Genomic DNA, 19075 nt, shown 5'->3' with positions numbered 1-19075 from the left:
TACAAATGCCTGTTCCCCTCTTCTAAAATTAACTCCCAGCTTATAACACGATTTTCACTGCAATGAATGTACAACGCAGGTGCATTTCATCTCAACCCTCATGTGTCACATTTTGCAGAAATCAATTGAAATTATTTGCTAATTCTTTCTGAGAATCATTCCCCAGCAAAACAGACTGTAAGAAGTGGTGTGCTGTGCAAAGTTTAAGACATCTCTGAATAATTCAGGCTGTTTCAATAAAAATCAAAGAGACATAACAGCTTTTTATCTTTTAGCATTATCCTCTGCTTTAGCACAGTACAAAAATACTGCGGAGAGACACAATATGCATGTCAATGTTAATTAAGAACATGACAGGCACTTGATTTTATTCAAGTACAGTAGCAGCCTGTCTTCTGTCAAGCCTGAGCCTCTGCAGGAAAGTTGTCTGTAGGAATGCTCCTGCAAATATTGACCTTTAATTAGGTGAAAGACGCCCTCGCTGAGGGGCTGCCATATGGAGGCATCAGCAAAAACATGGTCCAAATAAACAGTTACAGTATATACTATATAAACATGTGGCATGTGCATCATCATGTATGAAATACACCTTCCTTTGCACTGGGAACATAGATCAAATGGTAGACAAGCGCAAAACCTGGAGCCTTCTAAAGGCAGTTTTAACTTCAAACAGGATGTCAGAACAGAATCAAAAGTATAGCGAAACCACAACAAAAACAAACAGTTGTGCACTAACGCAAAACTCAAAAACCACTTTGTTTTATTTTGTTTTCTTTAACAGGGGTGAGGAAAAAATTATCTTCCCAATTGATGGCAGTCGACCACACTCCTGCATAATTAACAGCATATAAAAAGAGGTGTTCTTTGCGTGACCTTACCTGACAACGGCTTGCCTACAGAGACTGGATGGTACATTACAAATACACGTGCACTTGAGTAACCCACAGCACAGATGTAAACCTCTTTTTATATAGTAGACATGCCATATTATTCAGTGGCAGCAATGATACACAGGCTCTTACTGCAGTGTATGGTCCAAAGCATAACAAGGAGCTTGCCCCAGAGCTCCCTGCAAGCCAGCACATTTCATAGTATGAAGGCACCACAGGTAAGACAGCGTTCCTCAAGGCTGAACATGGCACACAGCAGACTGACAGCACCGTGAGACAGACAAAACATATCTGGATTCAAGTGGAGGCTGCTCCACAGATATATTGGGGCTTTTGAAGAGTACAGCAGCTAAAGGAGGGGGTCTGCGGGTTAGTTCAGCCTCTCCGCTTCAGTGACAGGAGCATGGCTGGGGAGGATTGTGGAGGAGCATTGCCTTCTGCCTTGATTTGCTTGACAGATCCACGGCAGATTTAGGAGGACCCCCACCCCTTCCCACAGAGCAGAAATCCCCTCCAATCCTCACTTACAGTTACTGCAGGGATTCCTTACATGCTGAGACAAAGTCTATAAGAGGAAAGGAATTGGTTCTTAAAAGAAGGGGGAAAATATTGTATAAGAAGCACATATAATTAGAACAGTTCATAAGAATCTTGTGATGCCTCTTTCTCTCCTTATATAAATGCACACCACCATGCAGCTGATAAGACAGTACTGACAAATCTCTTTCATACATGATGCAGCAACAGAATTTTAGGAGGAATTAAATCAGAAGTAAACACCAGTAATCTCTGCAGGTGTTTGGTTAATGAGGGTAGATTAGTGTAGTGTAGAGACATCTGGAGATTGTAATCTATGCAGAAACATTGTGCTGAGGGTGTGGTCAGAGGGGTGTTATGTGAACATGGGGGAAAATGTGAGATGTAGAGGAGGCAGTGATATCTACATTGGAAAAATAATATCTCGACTACATCATCGATCAATACAAGCACAGAGCATGTAACCTTTCAATGCAAACCACAGCCTCGCTGATATGTTATGTGGAAAACCTCCAAAAGCTGAGATTGAATTACTTTATTAAAATCCAAATATCCACTAACTGGAACACTACACCGCTGTGTGCGTTTTTATTTTTACTTTTTTTTTTTTTTCCTTCATGTTATCAGCCTCTCCTCGGTGTTAAACAAATCTCACCAGTGATATCGTGACCCAGCCCTTTCTAGACATACCTGTGGTGTACAGCACAGAAGCTTACAATCACACCACAACAATGACTGTTGCACAACACTGGCAAATGTGGAACATGAACATATACCAAAAAAAATGCCCTTAATGTTGATACAAAAAAAAAAAACCCAGAGAATTCATTAAATGTACAGAAAAGAACAATGCAATATATAAAGCTGGTAAAAATTGCACGTTGTATGGCATGATGCAAAGTTAGTGGAGGGAAGACTGCCATCACAAATAGCAAGCCCGCTAACATTCCTCTTGCCTACTGACTATGAAGGAGTAGGTAATGATTAACTCTTCATAAGGGAGTTTTTGAATGTGTAATCCCCTTTTTTGTGCTCTCTTCCTGTAGAACCTGTGCTGCCTGCCCCACGGTACATATACATCATCATCTGCATCTATTATTACATAACATATGCAAATAAACATGAGAGAGGACCAAGCAGCCACACTATGGTCCCTGGCAAATGTAAAGACACTTTTTCTCCATTGGAAGGGCTAGCCAAAACACTAGCCAGAGCAAGAGGCCACACACACACACACACACACTGACCCAGTTGATTCAAATGCAGAAATACTGACTACAAACAAGACCACAATACCAAATAACAAAGAACATGTCTTAATAAAAGATCTATTCAAAGTATAGTAGCTAGTGGGACATTTGTTATGTTGCCAGAATGGCACTCCAGGCCACCAATTTGCACTGTGTGCGTTTGTCTAAATGTGTGTCCAAGGTCCTGTTGCTGGTTCAGTCTGGTCCCCCAGCACTACACTAGGCCTATTCTTCCGTGGTGCTTCAGAGAACAGGATTAATGACCAGCAGCAGGGACATGAAGAGGTTGTGTCCACCAGCCACCAGGATTTCACAGCTTGGGTGTGTGTCACTGTTTGGTTTCTCTCACAAGAGTGCCATCTTTCTCACCAACCCTCTCTAAAAGAAACCAAAACTTGTTCAATCATGCCAGTTAATACTTTCTCTATTCTGCTGCATCAACAGTCATGCATGAATCATGGCAGAATGCTAAGTTACAGCCGCTTTTTCTGAATAAGTCACACCGTCCTTGTAACACCTAGAAAGTTTAAAATCAAGTCATTTGTTGTGGGGAGCAAAAACAAAGCAGATGAGCCATGGATACTTGACTCCAGTGTTGCTGTGGTTAACACATTTTGTCATCTGTGGAAGTTGTGTCTGAAGGTCTTAGAAAAATCCACACAGCCTCCTTTCCTGCTGATTGAATTCCTTTCATTTAAATCAACAAGTCTCCACTTCCAAAAATAACTCAGTGTGTAAGCGGTTGGGAAAGCAGTGTGTGTATTCCAGGTGAGTATGTGGAAGGTTAAAGATGTTCTTTGATGATTTGCAACAAATAACCTGTTTCCATGTGGACTGCCACACACAAACACACACAAACATGCCTGGTTAAATGACTGATGTGTTTCAGTAGTTAGTGTTCGTGGTGACAGACTTATGCTTTGCTTATTTTGTATCCGAGCAAAATGCTTGCGCAATGCTAAAGCAACAATGCTGAATGCCAAAGCTTTTTGTAATGAACTGGCACTGCTAAGCTGCTGACTGGTATAAAAACAGGTTCTTTACGGATAATAGCACCTTTACTTCCAGCTTTAAAACTAAGCCATTATTCTTAACAAGCCACCCCCTATCATTGTAGCTAGTTTGCAATGTTATAAAAACATCAAAGTTAGCCCAACAGGCAGCTTTTACTCGCCTTCTATGTTAAAACTAAAAATGGCAGCAATCCCCAAGAGCAGGTACTTTTCAAGGATCAAATGCTTCGTGGTGTCAAAAAATTTGGACCTTTTTTAAGGAAATGGAGAAGTGTTCTCGGATGCTTGCTGAGCTGGTGCCTTTCTTCTACCAGCATCACAAGTGGTCCTGATCCAGGCCAGAGAGCAGCACTGTAAGGCTGCCACTTTGAGCTGATTCAATAAGAAATAATTGCATATTGGCTTTTCTCCATTTATCTCCTTTCACCACTATGTTTTTTGTTTGTTTGTTTTTCCTTTTGAGCTGAAAGTTACAGCACTGATCTAGAAATAGGAACTGATACTGCAGGATCACTGCTATTAGGTTTTTATTTAATTTACAATTAATTAAGGTTCAAACTTAAACGAAACCATTCCAAAATATTCACTTTAAGTTTCTTTACCTGTTCTTAAAGGTTTGTTTTATGACACACTGGTCCATTATACACATCCTGATATACATATGTCCCCTAATTTTCTTTGTGATCCAATGATATAATACAGATTTCTGCATCAATGGCTACGTTTGCACATGGAATAATGTTTAAATAATATCCCACTCTGTGTAAAACACTGCCATATAAACTACTATTTTATGCCTAGAACCCAAAAAGATTTTATTGCAATTATTGAAATAAGGTAGTACTACTATAGCTTACCAGATTTTTCACTGCATTTTCATGACAACATGTACCCTTTGCTCTGAATTACAGTCTGCTTATTGTAAGCAACTCTGGGTATCTTCTTTTTCAGAACCTAGTTGCTTATTTTGGGCTTCCGTTTCATAAGTCAGTTTGCCTGTTTTTGTCACAAGATTTGGCAACACTGGTAAAGTCAGTACTGAACAGGAATGGCTGCAGGTAAAAAAAAAAAAAAAGACAACTTGGGTGAAAAGAAATCTGAGCAGTGTTCTGTGTTTTAAGGGATCCACATGTTAAAACTTTAGATGGGTGTAAATATTGCACAAAATAAAGTGCAAGTCATTAACCATACATGTAAATGGAAATGTGACAGGAACATCCTATAGTTAATTTGGGTAAACTCAGCAATCAGAATATTGTCTTATGTAGATTTAACCATGATAAAACCATCATGTTCCCAAAATGGGAATGTGATTCTTATAGACTGACAAAAATTTTCATTTTAACCCAATAAGGTCTATTTTTGTCTCATCTATCATGTTCACTATTCTGCCTTGTTCAGATCATTTTTTGACAAACTGGGCAACACATCTCTTGTTGAAGATCGCTTTTTGCAGCCTTGCCATGCACACCTTTGTTGCTCAGTGTTGATGGCGAACTCATCAAAATCAACCAACATAATAGAGGCCTTAGCTATCCACAAAGTACCCCACACTCCTTTATGACCTCATTTAAAAATGTCTTGCTCTGTGAGCCATCTTTCCTGCTCAACCACACCTGAGGAGAGTAACGCTGGCCTTAAAATGAATCTGTTTGCACAAGAATTGACTACAACAGTGTTCAAACTCTTGAGCTGGTTTTTGCAATCATTTCCAGCCTGATGAGCATCAGCAACTAATTTCTAAAAAATCTACTTTGTTTGTGCTATGATGAACTGTGTGTGAAACACAGCCCCCACTCACACCATATTGACACCCACTGATGGAAAACACCTGGCTCTAATTGTTTCCCCAATCTGGTCAAGTTTAAGGGGCACTTTTTTTTCCTAAAATCTAAAAACAAGGTTCAAAACTTGGCTGATACTCTAAAGACAGTTAAGATACTAGGCTTATTTGCATAATAAACTAGTCAAACAACAGTTACACAGTCAGCCACTGTTTCCGTAATAGACTTTACACTAATGTCCTCGCTGTGTAAAAGTAAGTCCTGCGTGGAAAGTCTCGCGATAAAAAGTAAATAATAAAAAAGCCTAACGTGGAAAAATTTGAACAGGCGCCCAAACAAACCTGTGTCGGTAATCTAAACCACCTCTCATACATCAGCTGAGTACAAAAGCATGATGTCATCCTCTAAACATCATGCGAGTGAAGGTGCATCGCTTTACAAACAACTCCACAGGCTAGATCATGAACATTTTCCTTTCACCCTCACAGTTCTCTTTAACTGCTCTTTATTAAGGACAACCGGGGGTGAGTGAAGGTAAAGAGGAGACAGTCAGCTGTATGCAGCGCCCCCTCTGCTACTACAGAGCTGCCAGGATTGTAGTTGGTGCGCGACTGTGGCCGAAATCCCTCTGAACTGAATGTTGCCGAGGTCCGCTTCATGCAACACATATTTAACCAGTTATTAACACAACGCGGAGCCTAAATCCAGACAAAGTCAACTTAGAGGCACAATCAAGCTGTGAAGGCATGCGCGGGGTCTGCTCTCAACTTCACGCTGTACCACTCCTCTCTCTGACAACCGAAACCAAGTCACAAAACAGGCAGGAACATTAAGGTTAATATTTACCAGCGTGCTACAGTATGTGCGCTGCAGCCATTTATCCCGTAGCGAAAGGGCCAGAAGTCCGCATTTCCTGGATTGAGGTGCGCTGGATACAGCAGCTCTGCACCCGCGATGCTTCGGAGGGAGCGCCGCGGGGAGTCGGTGTGCTTCCCACTGTTGTGTCAGACCGGACAGCGATGCCACATTCAACTGATCGCCACAACAAAACAACATCTCGCCCTACGCAAGACACACTCCGCGTCCCCGCACCACCCCGCCACGGCTGGTCCGATGGGCACCGCCCTCCTGTCAGCCTCCACCAGTGGACTGGCGCCCTTCATGAATAATCATGAGACAGCAGAGGACACTATTGGTTAAAAGGATCACTTCCTGATTAATTGTAATTAGCTGGGCAAACTCGTGCAGTGAGACAAATTGGGCTGGTCATGCACTCTGAGCTGTCATTCTTAAAATTTGTTATTAAGTCAAGACTATTTGGCTAGTTTTATTTGTTTGATTTATTTTCTGTTGTTGTTTTGGCATCTTACACACTTTAAGATTAAACAAATTACATGAAAAGCAGCTGACAGATGTCATACATTTCATAAGTTAAAAAGCGTCAGACTTTTTAAGAATTTCAGAACAACTCTCCTAGATGATTGTATGCTGTTAAAGACAACAAGGACTTATGCAATGTTTTGTACCTCTGCTGATTTTGCATCTCTCACCTCCTCATACCTGAGGGACTATGAGTGGAGTGGTGCAGGTCAGGTCCAGTAAGGGTCACCAGCTAATGCAGTCCTGACTGCGGCAAGCCTGGATTCTATGGAGATCAAATGGACCCATAAAGGCCAGTAGACATCAGAGAGCACAGGTGGTGAAAAGTGCCAGCACACTTAATCTTTTCAACCCTTACAGCACTATGGCGCGCAGATGACCCATGGAGAGCCTGCTTTCAAATAATCATATAGAGACTGGAAAACATCCATCTAACTAATTACAAACATGTTGTGTTGTGCAGCAGTGGAACACCAGATGCAGAATAAATCTTGTGCATGTGAAGTACAGTCAGTCTTGCTCTTGGGTCTCATATTTTCCAAACTGTCGTTGCATCCACATCCAGCACTCTAACTCTTTGTTTTAGGTGTTGAGAGGTCAGCGCTGCAGCAAAGAGGAAAGGGAAGGAAAGGAAAGGAAAAGTGGGTGGGGAGGGTAGAGGTGTGGAAAAAGAGGAGAGGGTAGAAGAGCAAAGAAAGACAGTGGGAGGAAGTGAGAGACGGAGCAGGAGACAGAGAAAGGAGTGCAGGGACACACAGTGGTGTGAGCGCTCCGTGCTGCTACAATATTACTCTGACAGGCTTATGTAACCAGACTGGCCTGGCATTTGGCTCACAGCAGACGTCGGCCTCACTGACTGTTATATAACTGCATTAGCTGCTCCTCTGAGCTGAGAGAGAGCATGCGCACTGGAGAACTCTAGACACACACACACACACACACACACAAACACCCTTAGACTTTCAGACTTTTCCTCTTCCAGCTTAGAGCAAAGTGGCTGCTTCACACCACAGACTGCATACACTAAATGGACAAGAGCACAAGTTGATCAATTCATTATAAAAAAAGAGCTGCTGAACCTTTTTGCCATTCCAGAGAAACTGCACAATTAGTCCATAAGGCATCAGCATCTTTACTTCCCCCACTTCCAGCAACAAGTTTCCCATCATGAAAAGCCTAATTGGGGCTTAATGTTTGGTAAATGTTTCCACTGAACATGCAGTATGCCAGCAAGCTTAAACTCAATTAGTTCCCCTGCATGCAGAATATAATTTAATGGGCCAGGGTTCAACTCTTAAAACCCAATTACACCTCAGACAGGCATTTGCAGTTATTCTGCCAAAGAGGTGGTCAGGGATCCATAATCCTTTCATAAAACAATGCATACCAAAAGTATCAGCAGCATTAGCATCAGTTGTAAAAGTCACACTTCATTTATTGCAATAATAAACCCAGAAACAAAGCTGATATATTGAGGTGATCTATTTTTATAACACTTGAGAATGACCTCAGTCTTGACAAGTGAATGCAAAATACAGATAATGCTGACATTTCTAAGCTAATGTGGGAAAATGCAAGTGGAGATTAAGTTCAGGGCAAACACTGCAAGTGATAACAATTGTCTCAGTCAATCTACAATTAAAAATCCCAGGATGCCTAACCAAGGGTGGCTGCACGGCTACACTAAGTGGCTCATAATCAGCACATTACAGCCTCTGATCTCCTATTACAGCAACAAATTGCATCTGATGATAACAGAGGAAATGAAGGTGGGATTTATGACACTGGAGCCAATGGCCAAAGGTGGAGAGTGTATTAAATCTATCCTAGGAGAAAAACTGAGTTCACATTTGTACACCTGATGATAACGGGAAAATAAAGGGCAGATTTATTACACTTTTTATAATTTGTTCTCTGATGCTGTGTTCACATAACGTTTCAGATGGGACTAATAGACCTACTATACAATTGCTGGAGAAACTGCATTGGGACTGCTAAAACTCCTCATCCCCGTAACATGTTTAAACCTAAATCTAAGTCTGTGTTAAAGTTAGGTTAAACTCTGTGTATATGCAATGTACTGTATGTTTTAAATGGTAGTTGAGGTTGCCATAATAAGGCTGAGAGATGCATCCTATCGCACTGAAATTGAAATTCACCTAAATTTAGCCTAAAAACAAGAAGAAACCATAAGTCCAAATGACACATATTCCCCACCATGACCCCCACAAGGCTTTTGCAGACAAATTGGTGTAAACTTTGTGTTTCTGGTGAATAAGATGTGGACATACAGGCAAGTAAACTAAAAACAGAGCAATGAAGTCTATGATGTGTCTTGAACTGTGTTTTGTGAATTGTATGAGACTAGCTAGTGGTTAAAAAAAGAGAAAAACTTAGTCTGGGACTTTTGCACTATAACTGCTGAAATCAGTGAAAAGTAAAAGTACTTTTACATGAGTTTTGTTTGGCTTTAAAAAGTAAACAAGTAATTTATAAAAAAAAGACAGACATCTGAGATTTGGAAGAGATGTTGCAAGCTTGCTCCTGTTGAGGAGTTACATCATGTCTATCAGTCTTTTTAAACAGTTTACTACAAATGCCTGGGAGTGTTGGACAATGTCTGCACAAGACTCGATGTAGCTCACTTTCCATGCACGTGATCCATGAGGTGAAGTCTGTGTCAGGCTGGTGTGATGCACATTGCTGTCAAGCGTTGATAGGAACTCTAACCTGCAACATGTTGTATTCTAGTTTTAGGGAAAATAGTATGTATGGATATAATGTTAACTGTGTTTTGTCTCCATTATATTCAGGCTGTAATTTCACCAGATTATTTCCTACTGTATTTATTTCTCTCAATTCAGACTGGCTAAATATAATTGGTATCTGGTTATTGTTTTTTAAGCTATGCCATGTTTTTTTGTTGGTAGATACTGAATATGAGACGGATATCCCTTATGTAAGTTTTAGATCAAGTTAGATAAATTTAGCTGTCTGGTTTCTGTGTGTTGATACACTCATAATAGTTTACTCAAAATGCATCATCATGCAGCTTTATATTCCTAATTTGTCAGCAAAGCCAGCAAAATCTGAACCTCCTCTGAGACTACTCAAACTCAACATGATTCCTGAAGGTAACTGACAATGCATAAATACTACTTTTACATGTACATGTCACTACCAGTTTAGTACAAAGCAGGGACAAAAATTAAGTGTATATTAGAACTGTTATACCTGCATGCACCACCTGAAACACGGCTAATATTTTTAACTTGACACTCCAGATGGTTTGTTGTACAGACACTTATTCAGGATGTCATATACAACACTGTAGTTTGTTTGCAGTCTTCTCCACAAGTATTTGTCTTCCCTTCTTAATAGGAAAGACTGTGACACAAACATCAGCTCAGGAGTGGCATGGATAGGCTGAGAGAGGGGTGGCGTCATGGGAGGGTGCAAGTCCACAGGAGGTACTGTGTCCTGAACATTTCCATGCAGTGCCAACTGGACTGTGTGGCTGTACCAGCCAAAACTAACATGCCCCGTCTACCAGCCAGGCACGAAGGAAATAACATAGCAGAGGCTGGCACCTGCAGCCCTGCCCCTGTACCACCAGAGAAGACTGGCCAAACATTTAATGCTTTACCCTAAACCTGGGGAAAAGGTGTAAAACACAGTAAAACGTTTCATACACTGAACATCATGCCTTCTCAGTTTAGCTTTGGATATCAGTCACAGAAACAGAAGTGAACAATTAGCAAAGGTGAGATAACCCAACAGCTGGCTTGTTTTTGAGGTGCCTCTATGCTGTATACTACAAGTCCCCCCCGCCCACACACACAAAAGTACAGAACATACTGTGATATGCCTGTTAGCTCCTCCCTAATCTCTAAAAATGATGTGTCACATAACTGAACGGCCTACGGTGATGCACAAACTTGTCCTGCACTGTGTTGACCAGGTAGGGATTAATGTTTCCACTACACCAACCATCATAACCATGTACATTAGTACAATCCTCAAGTGTAAAGAAGAGTCATATGCTTCATCTTTTTATTCACACATTTGTTTTTACACGCCATGTTGACGCTCCATAAAGAAAAAGTAAGACAAACTCCCCACCATTTATTAAAAAGAAGTGTTTATACATTACTGTATTAATTCATGTCAAAGACCAATACCTTAAGACATGCAATGACTGACTCACCATGATGTAAAGCAAGGCAAATAAGGACATCTGCATTAGTGACACATTCTTTCTGAAATGCAGGACTACACAAAGGCACTTAATAGTATTGTGAAATAAAAATAATTATGATTTAACCATGGATATTCTGTCCAAATAAAAACCATTACAAGAATAAAATGCGCAACGGTTAAAACAAACAAACAAACAAACAAACAAGGGTTTCAATTCATCACAACACTTTGAAAAACTTCACTGACAATATTCATATGTAGCCATAGCAACAGGATATTTGATTATTACCTGCTGTCTAAAAAAAATAAGGTGAAAAAAGACAACATTCTCAGGATTGTAGCAAAAACTGTCTTGTGAAATGTGCAAAATATACTGAACTTATTCTCATTCCAGTCTTATCAAAATTGAGGTAACTTCTATATAATGCATAAGTACTGTTACCACAACCATCAAATTTCCATGAAAGTCAACACATTAACAGCAATTTATCATTTCTGAAATGCATGATTGTTCTTTTGTACAGTCCAAAATGTAAACAACAAATCCTTTATGTTGCTTCAATAACTTGACAAACCTCTGGAAATAATGGCATTTATTGAGAACACAGGTGGTGAGGTGTTCATACTATCGGCCTGGATCTGTACAGCTAGACACTACAAAATGCTGTGGATCAATACAAGTCCTTCTGCTGCAAACACACTGCTATAAAGGTAAAGATAGTTGCCCGTGGCTGTCCAATGCTGAACACAGACTGACATGGAAAAGCATAGCACCGGGTATAAATTGTCTTAAACTGAAGCAGACAAGGAAGAGCTGAGATTAGACTGGCTTTAAGTGAGGACTCTGGCTAAAGGTGGTAATGCATACAAGCTAGCAGCACCAGGGAAACCTTGTTATGATCTGTAGGGCGTGCCTTGCAAGTCTTATCTAGCTCTTGCACTCACCTCACTCTGAGGCTCCTAAGCAGGGCTTCCCTCGTTGCCCCCATACAGCAGAGGAGTCCAGACACGGCCAATCAGTGAGGTCTGATAAGAATGGCCTTTAAAAGGAAATCTGAAAATAAAACTTCTGAAGTACCGTAAAAGTGCCTTGATGTGGAGTTTTCGTGGCAGTCCAATAGCTAAAATTCAGCACAAAGATAAAACTCATAAAAGCACATAAGGTGGAAGGGCATCCTATCAATTTAAGTAAATTGTCAGATAAAACAACTCCTTATGGCTGTAATTTTAATTACAAAAATGACTAAATATAATCAGTTTACCTTCGGAACTCAGGTAATTATTATTGTACGGAATAACCCAGCATAGAGCAGTAAAACAACACAAACACAACAATAGGACTGGCAATAATTTTTAAGCAACAAAAAGAAATTAAGTCTCAAAAATATCCTTCCCAGATCCTTTTTTAGTATCCTTCAAATTAACAAATACACAATCCACAAGGTAACCCCCACCACCTCCAAAGAAAAAGCCCCATGCAATCTGAAGCCATGGCATGCTCAGCTAAAATCCCTGTCAGGGAAGATAACAGGTGCGATGAGGGTCCACAGGTAGAGTCCGAGACCCAGCCAGCTGGAGCTCATCTTCACCCACACGGCTGGCATACTGCTCTGCATTGACTGCATGGTGGTGTCTGGTCTGAATGAAAACAAACAAAGAAAGACAAGTACAATTTAGTTAACGCCAACTAAACCTACCAAATGCGCTGAAATTCATTAAAATTTCCTGTAAGAGTGGTCACACGAGTGGTCAGAAGAAGCACAGGGGTGGAAGAGACTTATCCTGAATGGAAATTCAATCTGTGCTCTGAGAATGCTAAGCATGGCACCACCTGGTGGTCGTACTGGAAACTGCAACAATTAAAAACGGCACATCTCAGCACTTGTGGTAATGACGTATACATCAAACATTTTGGTGTAATTACTTGCCCTTTTTAGTTTACTGCTCATGATTTTTTATTACTAAAAGGCTATTTTACATATTAATCTCACCCACTGTGCGTAGGTTTAACATTAAATGATCTAATCAACTTGCCAACAGGAAGCTTTGCAGCACAACCGCAGGGTTATCAGTTGTTCACTGGGGAACTCCACTAACAGTGCCTCACTGACAAGCAGCTGAATGGGTTTAATTCATGGCAGGCAAATGCTAAACTTTCACTTCCTTAACATGTTTTGCATGGGTAAGATACTCACTGGTACCAGTTTGTAAGAGTCATCATGATGTATAAGGAGGCCAAACAGAGGTGAAAGTGGAAAAAGGAGTAGCTGTAACTGACTGCTTCCTCCTCATTGTCAACAGCCCTGCGTATGCCGTCCTCTCCGACCACGCCCTCTCCGCCTGACCCTCTGCCCTCCTCTGTCTGCATCAGCTTGTTCACCTGGGCATTGCTGGACGAGCGGATGCTGAAAAACAGAAAGATGCAATTTAGAAAAAGTTTTTTTTTTTTTTTTTGTAGAAACACTACAAAAACATAAATAATCTTTAAGAGGCTTGTGTTTTGGTAAACCTACCTGGCATAGAGGGTGCAGAAGAGGAAGATGATCAAACCAACAATGCCCTGAGCATCCCACCACTGCACCGGTCCTGGAGGGCTGTCACCAGATGTTACAGTGGTACTGACATTTGAGACCAGACTCAACAAGCTGGGGTTGCACTTGCGATCTAGAACACGTAGATAATACACACACAAACACACTTTATTAGAAATGTGACTAATTAGAAAAGGTTAGAAAAATGTAGAATTATAAGGTGAGCCTGTTTACACATGGCATAAACATGAATCATTTCAATTCCATCTTGACTGATAGTCAAAAAGACTTAATGCAGGTTAGAGACTGAAGACATTAAGAACACCTTACTATATCCATATTTTTAAGTATCAAATTTAAGATGTTTTGAATTTTATTTCCATTGCTTTGAAATAGCTGAAAATCTTTGACTTAAATTTGTAATCATAATTAATCGCATTGTTACAAATTTTAATGCGAATTCAAAACTGGTTTATTGAAAACTCTTATATTGAAAGTTTATCTATATGAAAAAGTTTAGTGACTTTTTTAGTCTGGGTGCGGCGCAGAGGTAAACATCTCTCGCAGATAGGAAGACCCAGGTCTACATGGGTTAAAGAGCACTAACCTTACATTCACTGTAATACTACTCATAGCTGTCATCCACCTAGGACAAGGAAGATCACACAAAAGACACAAGGTAGGTGTGCTAAAATTAGCTACATCAGCTATTGGTTCCTGTGCTGTGCCAGTTTAAACTCACCTCTATGATCAGGAGGCTGCAGTAATTTAAAAGTCAGTACATTGAAAGGAAACAGTGAGCATCATCACATCTTGATATGCTGCCCAAAGTATGGAACAGGAATCGAGTCAGACAGAAACTCACTTGGATTGTTGGTCATTGCAGACCAGGTGACGTACATGGTGTAAAGAGAGATGAGCGAAGCCTGGAGCAGACCAGAGTGAGGCTGTACATCCTGTAATCAACAGGACAAAATACTCATTTTGTCATTTTATGGGGCAAAATATAACAAAGGAAATTGTGTTGATAGAAATTTACCTTCTCACTGGTTATTAAAAGGCTAAACATAAAGTGGAAAAGCAAAACTGATCATTTACAAAACAATAATAAAATGAAGTTTTACTAGTAAGAAACATCTCTTCCTGCTATTGAAACCTTTCTTTAAAATAGTGTTTGATCCACAACAGTTTTCCCACTAACACTACTAATTTTGTGTTACTGTTTGTTCTTCAGTGGCATCACCTGCAGAGTTTAACACAATACAACATTGTACCTGTATCTTTGGTAGTATGGAGACAATGGAGATGATGATGCAGAAGATAAGGTTGAGGCTGATGAAGACTTTGTGCTCTGTGCAGTCGTCCGTCTGTGTGTAGTAAACGTAGAAAAGAACCACAGCAGTGAAAGCCAGCGCATAGTGGAGGACAGTGAAAGACAGCAGTCCTGAAATTTACAAGAACATGGAGAAAATGAATGGTATAAAACAGACAATGAATTAAAGGGCAGAGTTTAATCATCTAAATCAGGAATGTCACAATTTTAGAGATTTGGTTGTCCGTACGAGACAAATTCCAAAATGAAAAAAGCTAAATTAAAGTAGATGAATGAAAGTTTTATTCTGCAGTAGCTGAACATGTACAATGTAGCTCAGTGACGCCATGAGCAGCTATAGATATATTAGTGTCAACAGGATAGTATTAGCTTCACCTGCAAACCAGCATTTGTTGCCAGTTTCCTCAGCATTTTCTACCCAGATCTTGTTCCAGGAGTGTGCAAAGTCGATGAGGAGGATAAGCTGAATTAGAATGAAGCTGAAAGATCCCACCAATCCAAAGTAAAACCACACTGTCAAGCAGAAAAGACAACACACAGAGGAATCATATTACAGTTGAACAGTATTTATTATATATATATATATATATATATATATATAGTTACTGATAAAAGGAAAAATATCTAAATACAGCTCAGCAACATGACATCACAGCTCAGTTCAGTGGGTGGTGTATGTCAGATGTCATAGTGTGTGGCCACTGTTCTTTGTTAACTTCAGCATTGTGATTGCCGTTGTGCACCAACTTAAACTAAAAAATAAATTATTGATCCACAGTCCATTTAAGGCCTCCTAAGTTGTACAGTAGTGTCTGCTCATATAACTGTTAAGGTAACAGACAAAGAAAAAATATGTTTTTTTAAAAAAAAAAAGGTTATGGGCAGATTTGCATGAAAGTTTTAGAGGTAAGACTGGACCCAATTTAGAAGCGCTTTACATTGTTTTCTTTTTGGATGTGTACAGTCAAGGGATTTTTTTCTTCTTTGCCAAAGTGTGCAGGCCATGATTATTTGTCTCTGCTAGAGGCAGAATTAAAACACTGACCAATGTGATGAAATCAGGTGATTTTGACTTCCGCTGGAAGACTAACAGTAACCAGGTTTTCTTTTAATGCAAAATCACTGAAAGTCTCGTCTGTTCTCACTTCATTCTGAGGAGTGTAAACATTTAAATGTCTGTGCCTTAGAATTATAACAAACTTAGCTGGGATCAGTGACAAAACCGTGGCTTACAAAGCTGCATGGTGATACAGTCACACATAAACACCTGAACAAACATCAGGAAACATTAGTAGAAGTAAGGTGTCTGGGTTAATCTTCCAGTCTTTTTTATTAGATTTATTAAGCATCCACACTTTTAACTGTGTTCATATATTTATTCTTTTTACATGTAGTACTTATTTGTATTGCGTCAAAGAGAGTCTCATTTTAATACTTCCATTTTCCAAATGATTTAGAGAACTGGACAATGCAAGCACTCTAAAATGTACAAAGCTCATCAGCATTATGTTACTTCGGTGGTTCTCAAACTGGGGGCGGGCACCCCTGGGAGGGGACGCGCCATCATAACAGGAGAGGCACGTTTTGGCATCTTGGGCTCTTGGAAACCTTCTGGTCCACACTCCACACCTCTTGGTGGCAGTAATGCACCAATTAAATTTGAGAATGACTGTGTTACTTTGTTTTGGTTTGTGGCTTAACACTATATCATCACTGACTTATATGAGGAACATAAAAGGAAATCAGTGTTTTATGTCCCACAAAAAGTACTGTACTGTGATGTCAGTTGCCTTCCCCTATTTGAGCTTTTTATCTAACTCAACAGAGTTGTAAGTACCAGTATGAAATGTTCCATCAGGGATGAAAAAGGCTCCCACTGTAATCCCAACGAGAATCAGAAATTTAAAGAACCAGAACCTGCAAAAATGAACATCCACAAATGCACCATGAGCACACAAATATAAATCATGGACTGTACTCTATCCACTAACCTCTGTGAACAATAAAAGCCCAACAGAGCCCTTACCCATTTTGAATAGCTGCACGTGGGTCTTTGCTGTTACGGACGCGAATCATTATGGCAGAGAAGAAAAAGAAGAAGCATGCCATGGCAAAGCACATACGGTATACAGACTTGTAGCCCACAATGACATCACAGTTAACGTGGTTGTCAATTCCAGGTATGGTTGTTCCTCCCTGGCAAAATCCTGGGATCTTTTAAATAAAAAAAAAAAAAGTAGGAAACAGATTAAACAGGCTGATAATCAAACTACTTCACACAGTTTTAACCACAGACAATATGTAGCAATAGTTAAACATATAAATAATTTCCTGTTTAAAACAGATGATTCATTGTAGATCAGTCAATACATGTTTCTAGTCTTCATACAGAAATTAATTAATCCTTCATTCAGAAGACAAGACATATTTCACAGAAAACATAGTTCAAGCAGCTCAAAATCTTGACTAATCACTGGCATCCAATTAATTTTCATAAATTATAAGGTGGTAGAATTAGGAACGCTGATCTCACTTTGCGAAGCTGTGTTTCCATTCCAGGAAGGATCATGATGACGGACACCATGGTTCCCAGCAGTAGAAAGAAAGAGAACACCAGCCGTGTGACCGTTGAGTTATTGGAGGAGGGACAGCAGCCACACAAAAGACATGGTGCTGAGCCACACAGACAGGAGGCCTGTGAGTAATGGATGATAATGGAGAAACAAACAGAGTGATAAATCTATGGATAAAAGTTTTAATAAGAAAAAACAATCAATAACAAGTGAATGCAGTCAGATGCTTACTTAGCCATAATGCAAATCATAAATGGGTCATGTTCCACATGGACATACTTAACTGGTTAATTATTAATCTTGACGGTAAATTTGCAGTACAAGATCGAAGAGGACACTAGCATATCTGTCTTTTGAGAATAACTGGCCCTGGTTTATATACTGACACTGTAAATCAACAGAAAAAAAATACAGACTCCACCTTTGTCAGCAGTGGCGTCTCTACATAAAGCGAAATCTATCAAACTGAAGATGTTGATCTAGGAGGGCTAAAATCATATACTTTACACTTAATCTGTCAAAACTCAGTTGTTACAAATATTTAACACACCTAAATGAAGCTAAATATTTCTCACGTCATCGTGTAATGGACCTGCTGACACTTCCTCAGTCATAGTTTATAAGTAAACAATGACTAAATTTAGAGGAGACTACTGATAGCCTCCCACGCTGTCTTCGTTTGCATTTACATAATGTCTTAATCGTTGGTTGCTAGCTAGTTACTTGTGGTAAAAGGTTTGTTATTGTTAGCTGTTATGTGGTTAACAGTAAACTATCACTTGACGTTAGCACCACTTCCTAATGTCGGTTTAACCTGGCGGAAAGACGAGTGAACGCAAGATTCTACTTAATGTAGAAGGTAGCAGTGGTATTAATATAAGATACTTACACAGCTAGCTAACGAACACAAGGCCAAACAAGCCCCCATTGTGGATTAAAAGCTGAAATGTAAGATATAGTTCCTGACGTCTTCCCCAGTGCTGTGTACTCTGGCACAAAGAGCCGGAAGTTTTTTTTTTTAACTGTTTTTCAAAATAAAATTACACAGTTACACAGTTAAAAATAAATAAATAACTGTGACTAAGTCCATGTCGATGATATATATATATATATATACAAACATACATATTGGAAACAAGTAATCTAAGGTCGTTATGAACGGGGTGTTCTTGAGGTTCTGGGCTTTCTGGACTTCTGTCCTGGCACTATTAGGTCTACTAAGTATGTTGCGTTCGAGACAGACGACTTGACTCTTTACTAGAATATAGCATCGCGAGTTTAATATGAAACTGTTTAATAACATTAAATTTTAAATACTACACTTTCTGCAGATTATAGAGTAGTTGTACAATTACAGTTTTATTTGTCGAGTTACTTCTCATATCCAACACTAGGTGGCAGCATTTCAAACTAATAAACCTTTTATTATACCATTCCATTTAATAGGATCATGTAAACCACTGTCACATTTCAAATAAATATTTGAAAGTGATTTCACAACAGTCTTCAGGTTGGGCCTAATGCTAAGGTTTCCCATCATTTGTCCTAATAATTAATTCTGTACATTGTCCTGCATGACGTCAA

General features: G+C 39.7%; 2 protein-coding genes across 3 annotated transcripts in view; both read right to left on the bottom strand.

Moving 5' to 3' along the window:
* The window catches only part of LOC121641260 (transcription factor HIVEP3), a 41009-nt gene extending 34423 nt beyond the window's left edge, over positions 1–6586 (bottom strand). For both annotated transcript variants that reach the window (XM_041987306.1, XM_041987308.1), the window contains exon 1: positions 6321–6586. The gene's annotated coding sequence lies outside the window, so the exon portion shown is untranslated. The remainder of the gene's footprint in view (positions 1–6320) is intronic.
* Positions 6587–10893: 4307 nt separating this feature from the next.
* On the bottom strand, positions 10894–18497 carry serinc2l (serine incorporator 2, like). The gene is made up of 10 exons (XM_041987319.1): positions 18381–18497; positions 17452–17613; positions 16945–17132; positions 16756–16835; positions 15294–15431; positions 14860–15029; positions 14451–14541; positions 13568–13718; positions 13250–13459; positions 10894–12692 (listed from the first exon to the last, which is right to left on the bottom strand). The coding sequence occupies exons 1-10, from the start codon at positions 18417–18419 to the stop codon at positions 12554–12556; spliced, it is 1368 nt and encodes a 455-aa protein (XP_041843253.1). The 5' UTR covers positions 18420–18497; the 3' UTR covers positions 10894–12553.
* Between the last annotated feature and the right edge of the window lie 578 nt (positions 18498–19075).

This window comes from Melanotaenia boesemani, chromosome 6 (genome assembly GCF_017639745.1).
Source record: "Melanotaenia boesemani isolate fMelBoe1 chromosome 6, fMelBoe1.pri, whole genome shotgun sequence".
In the NCBI taxonomy this organism is placed as follows: Eukaryota; Metazoa; Chordata; class Actinopteri; order Atheriniformes; family Melanotaeniidae; genus Melanotaenia; species Melanotaenia boesemani.
This window is presented reverse-complemented; position numbering and strand designations above follow the sequence as displayed.

Coding starts and splice junctions, on each gene's coding strand:
- serinc2l (XM_041987319.1), bottom strand. CDS start 18,419: ATGGGGGCTTGTTTGGCCTTGTGTTCGTTAGCTAGCTGT. Junction 17,133..17,451: donor TGGAAACACAGCTTCGCAAA/GTGAGATCAGCG, acceptor TTTATTTAAAAG/ATCCCAGGATTTTGCCAGGG. Junction 13,460..13,567: donor TTCTGCACCCTCTATGCCAG/GTAGGTTTACCA, acceptor TCTGTTTTTCAG/CATCCGCTCGTCCAGCAATG.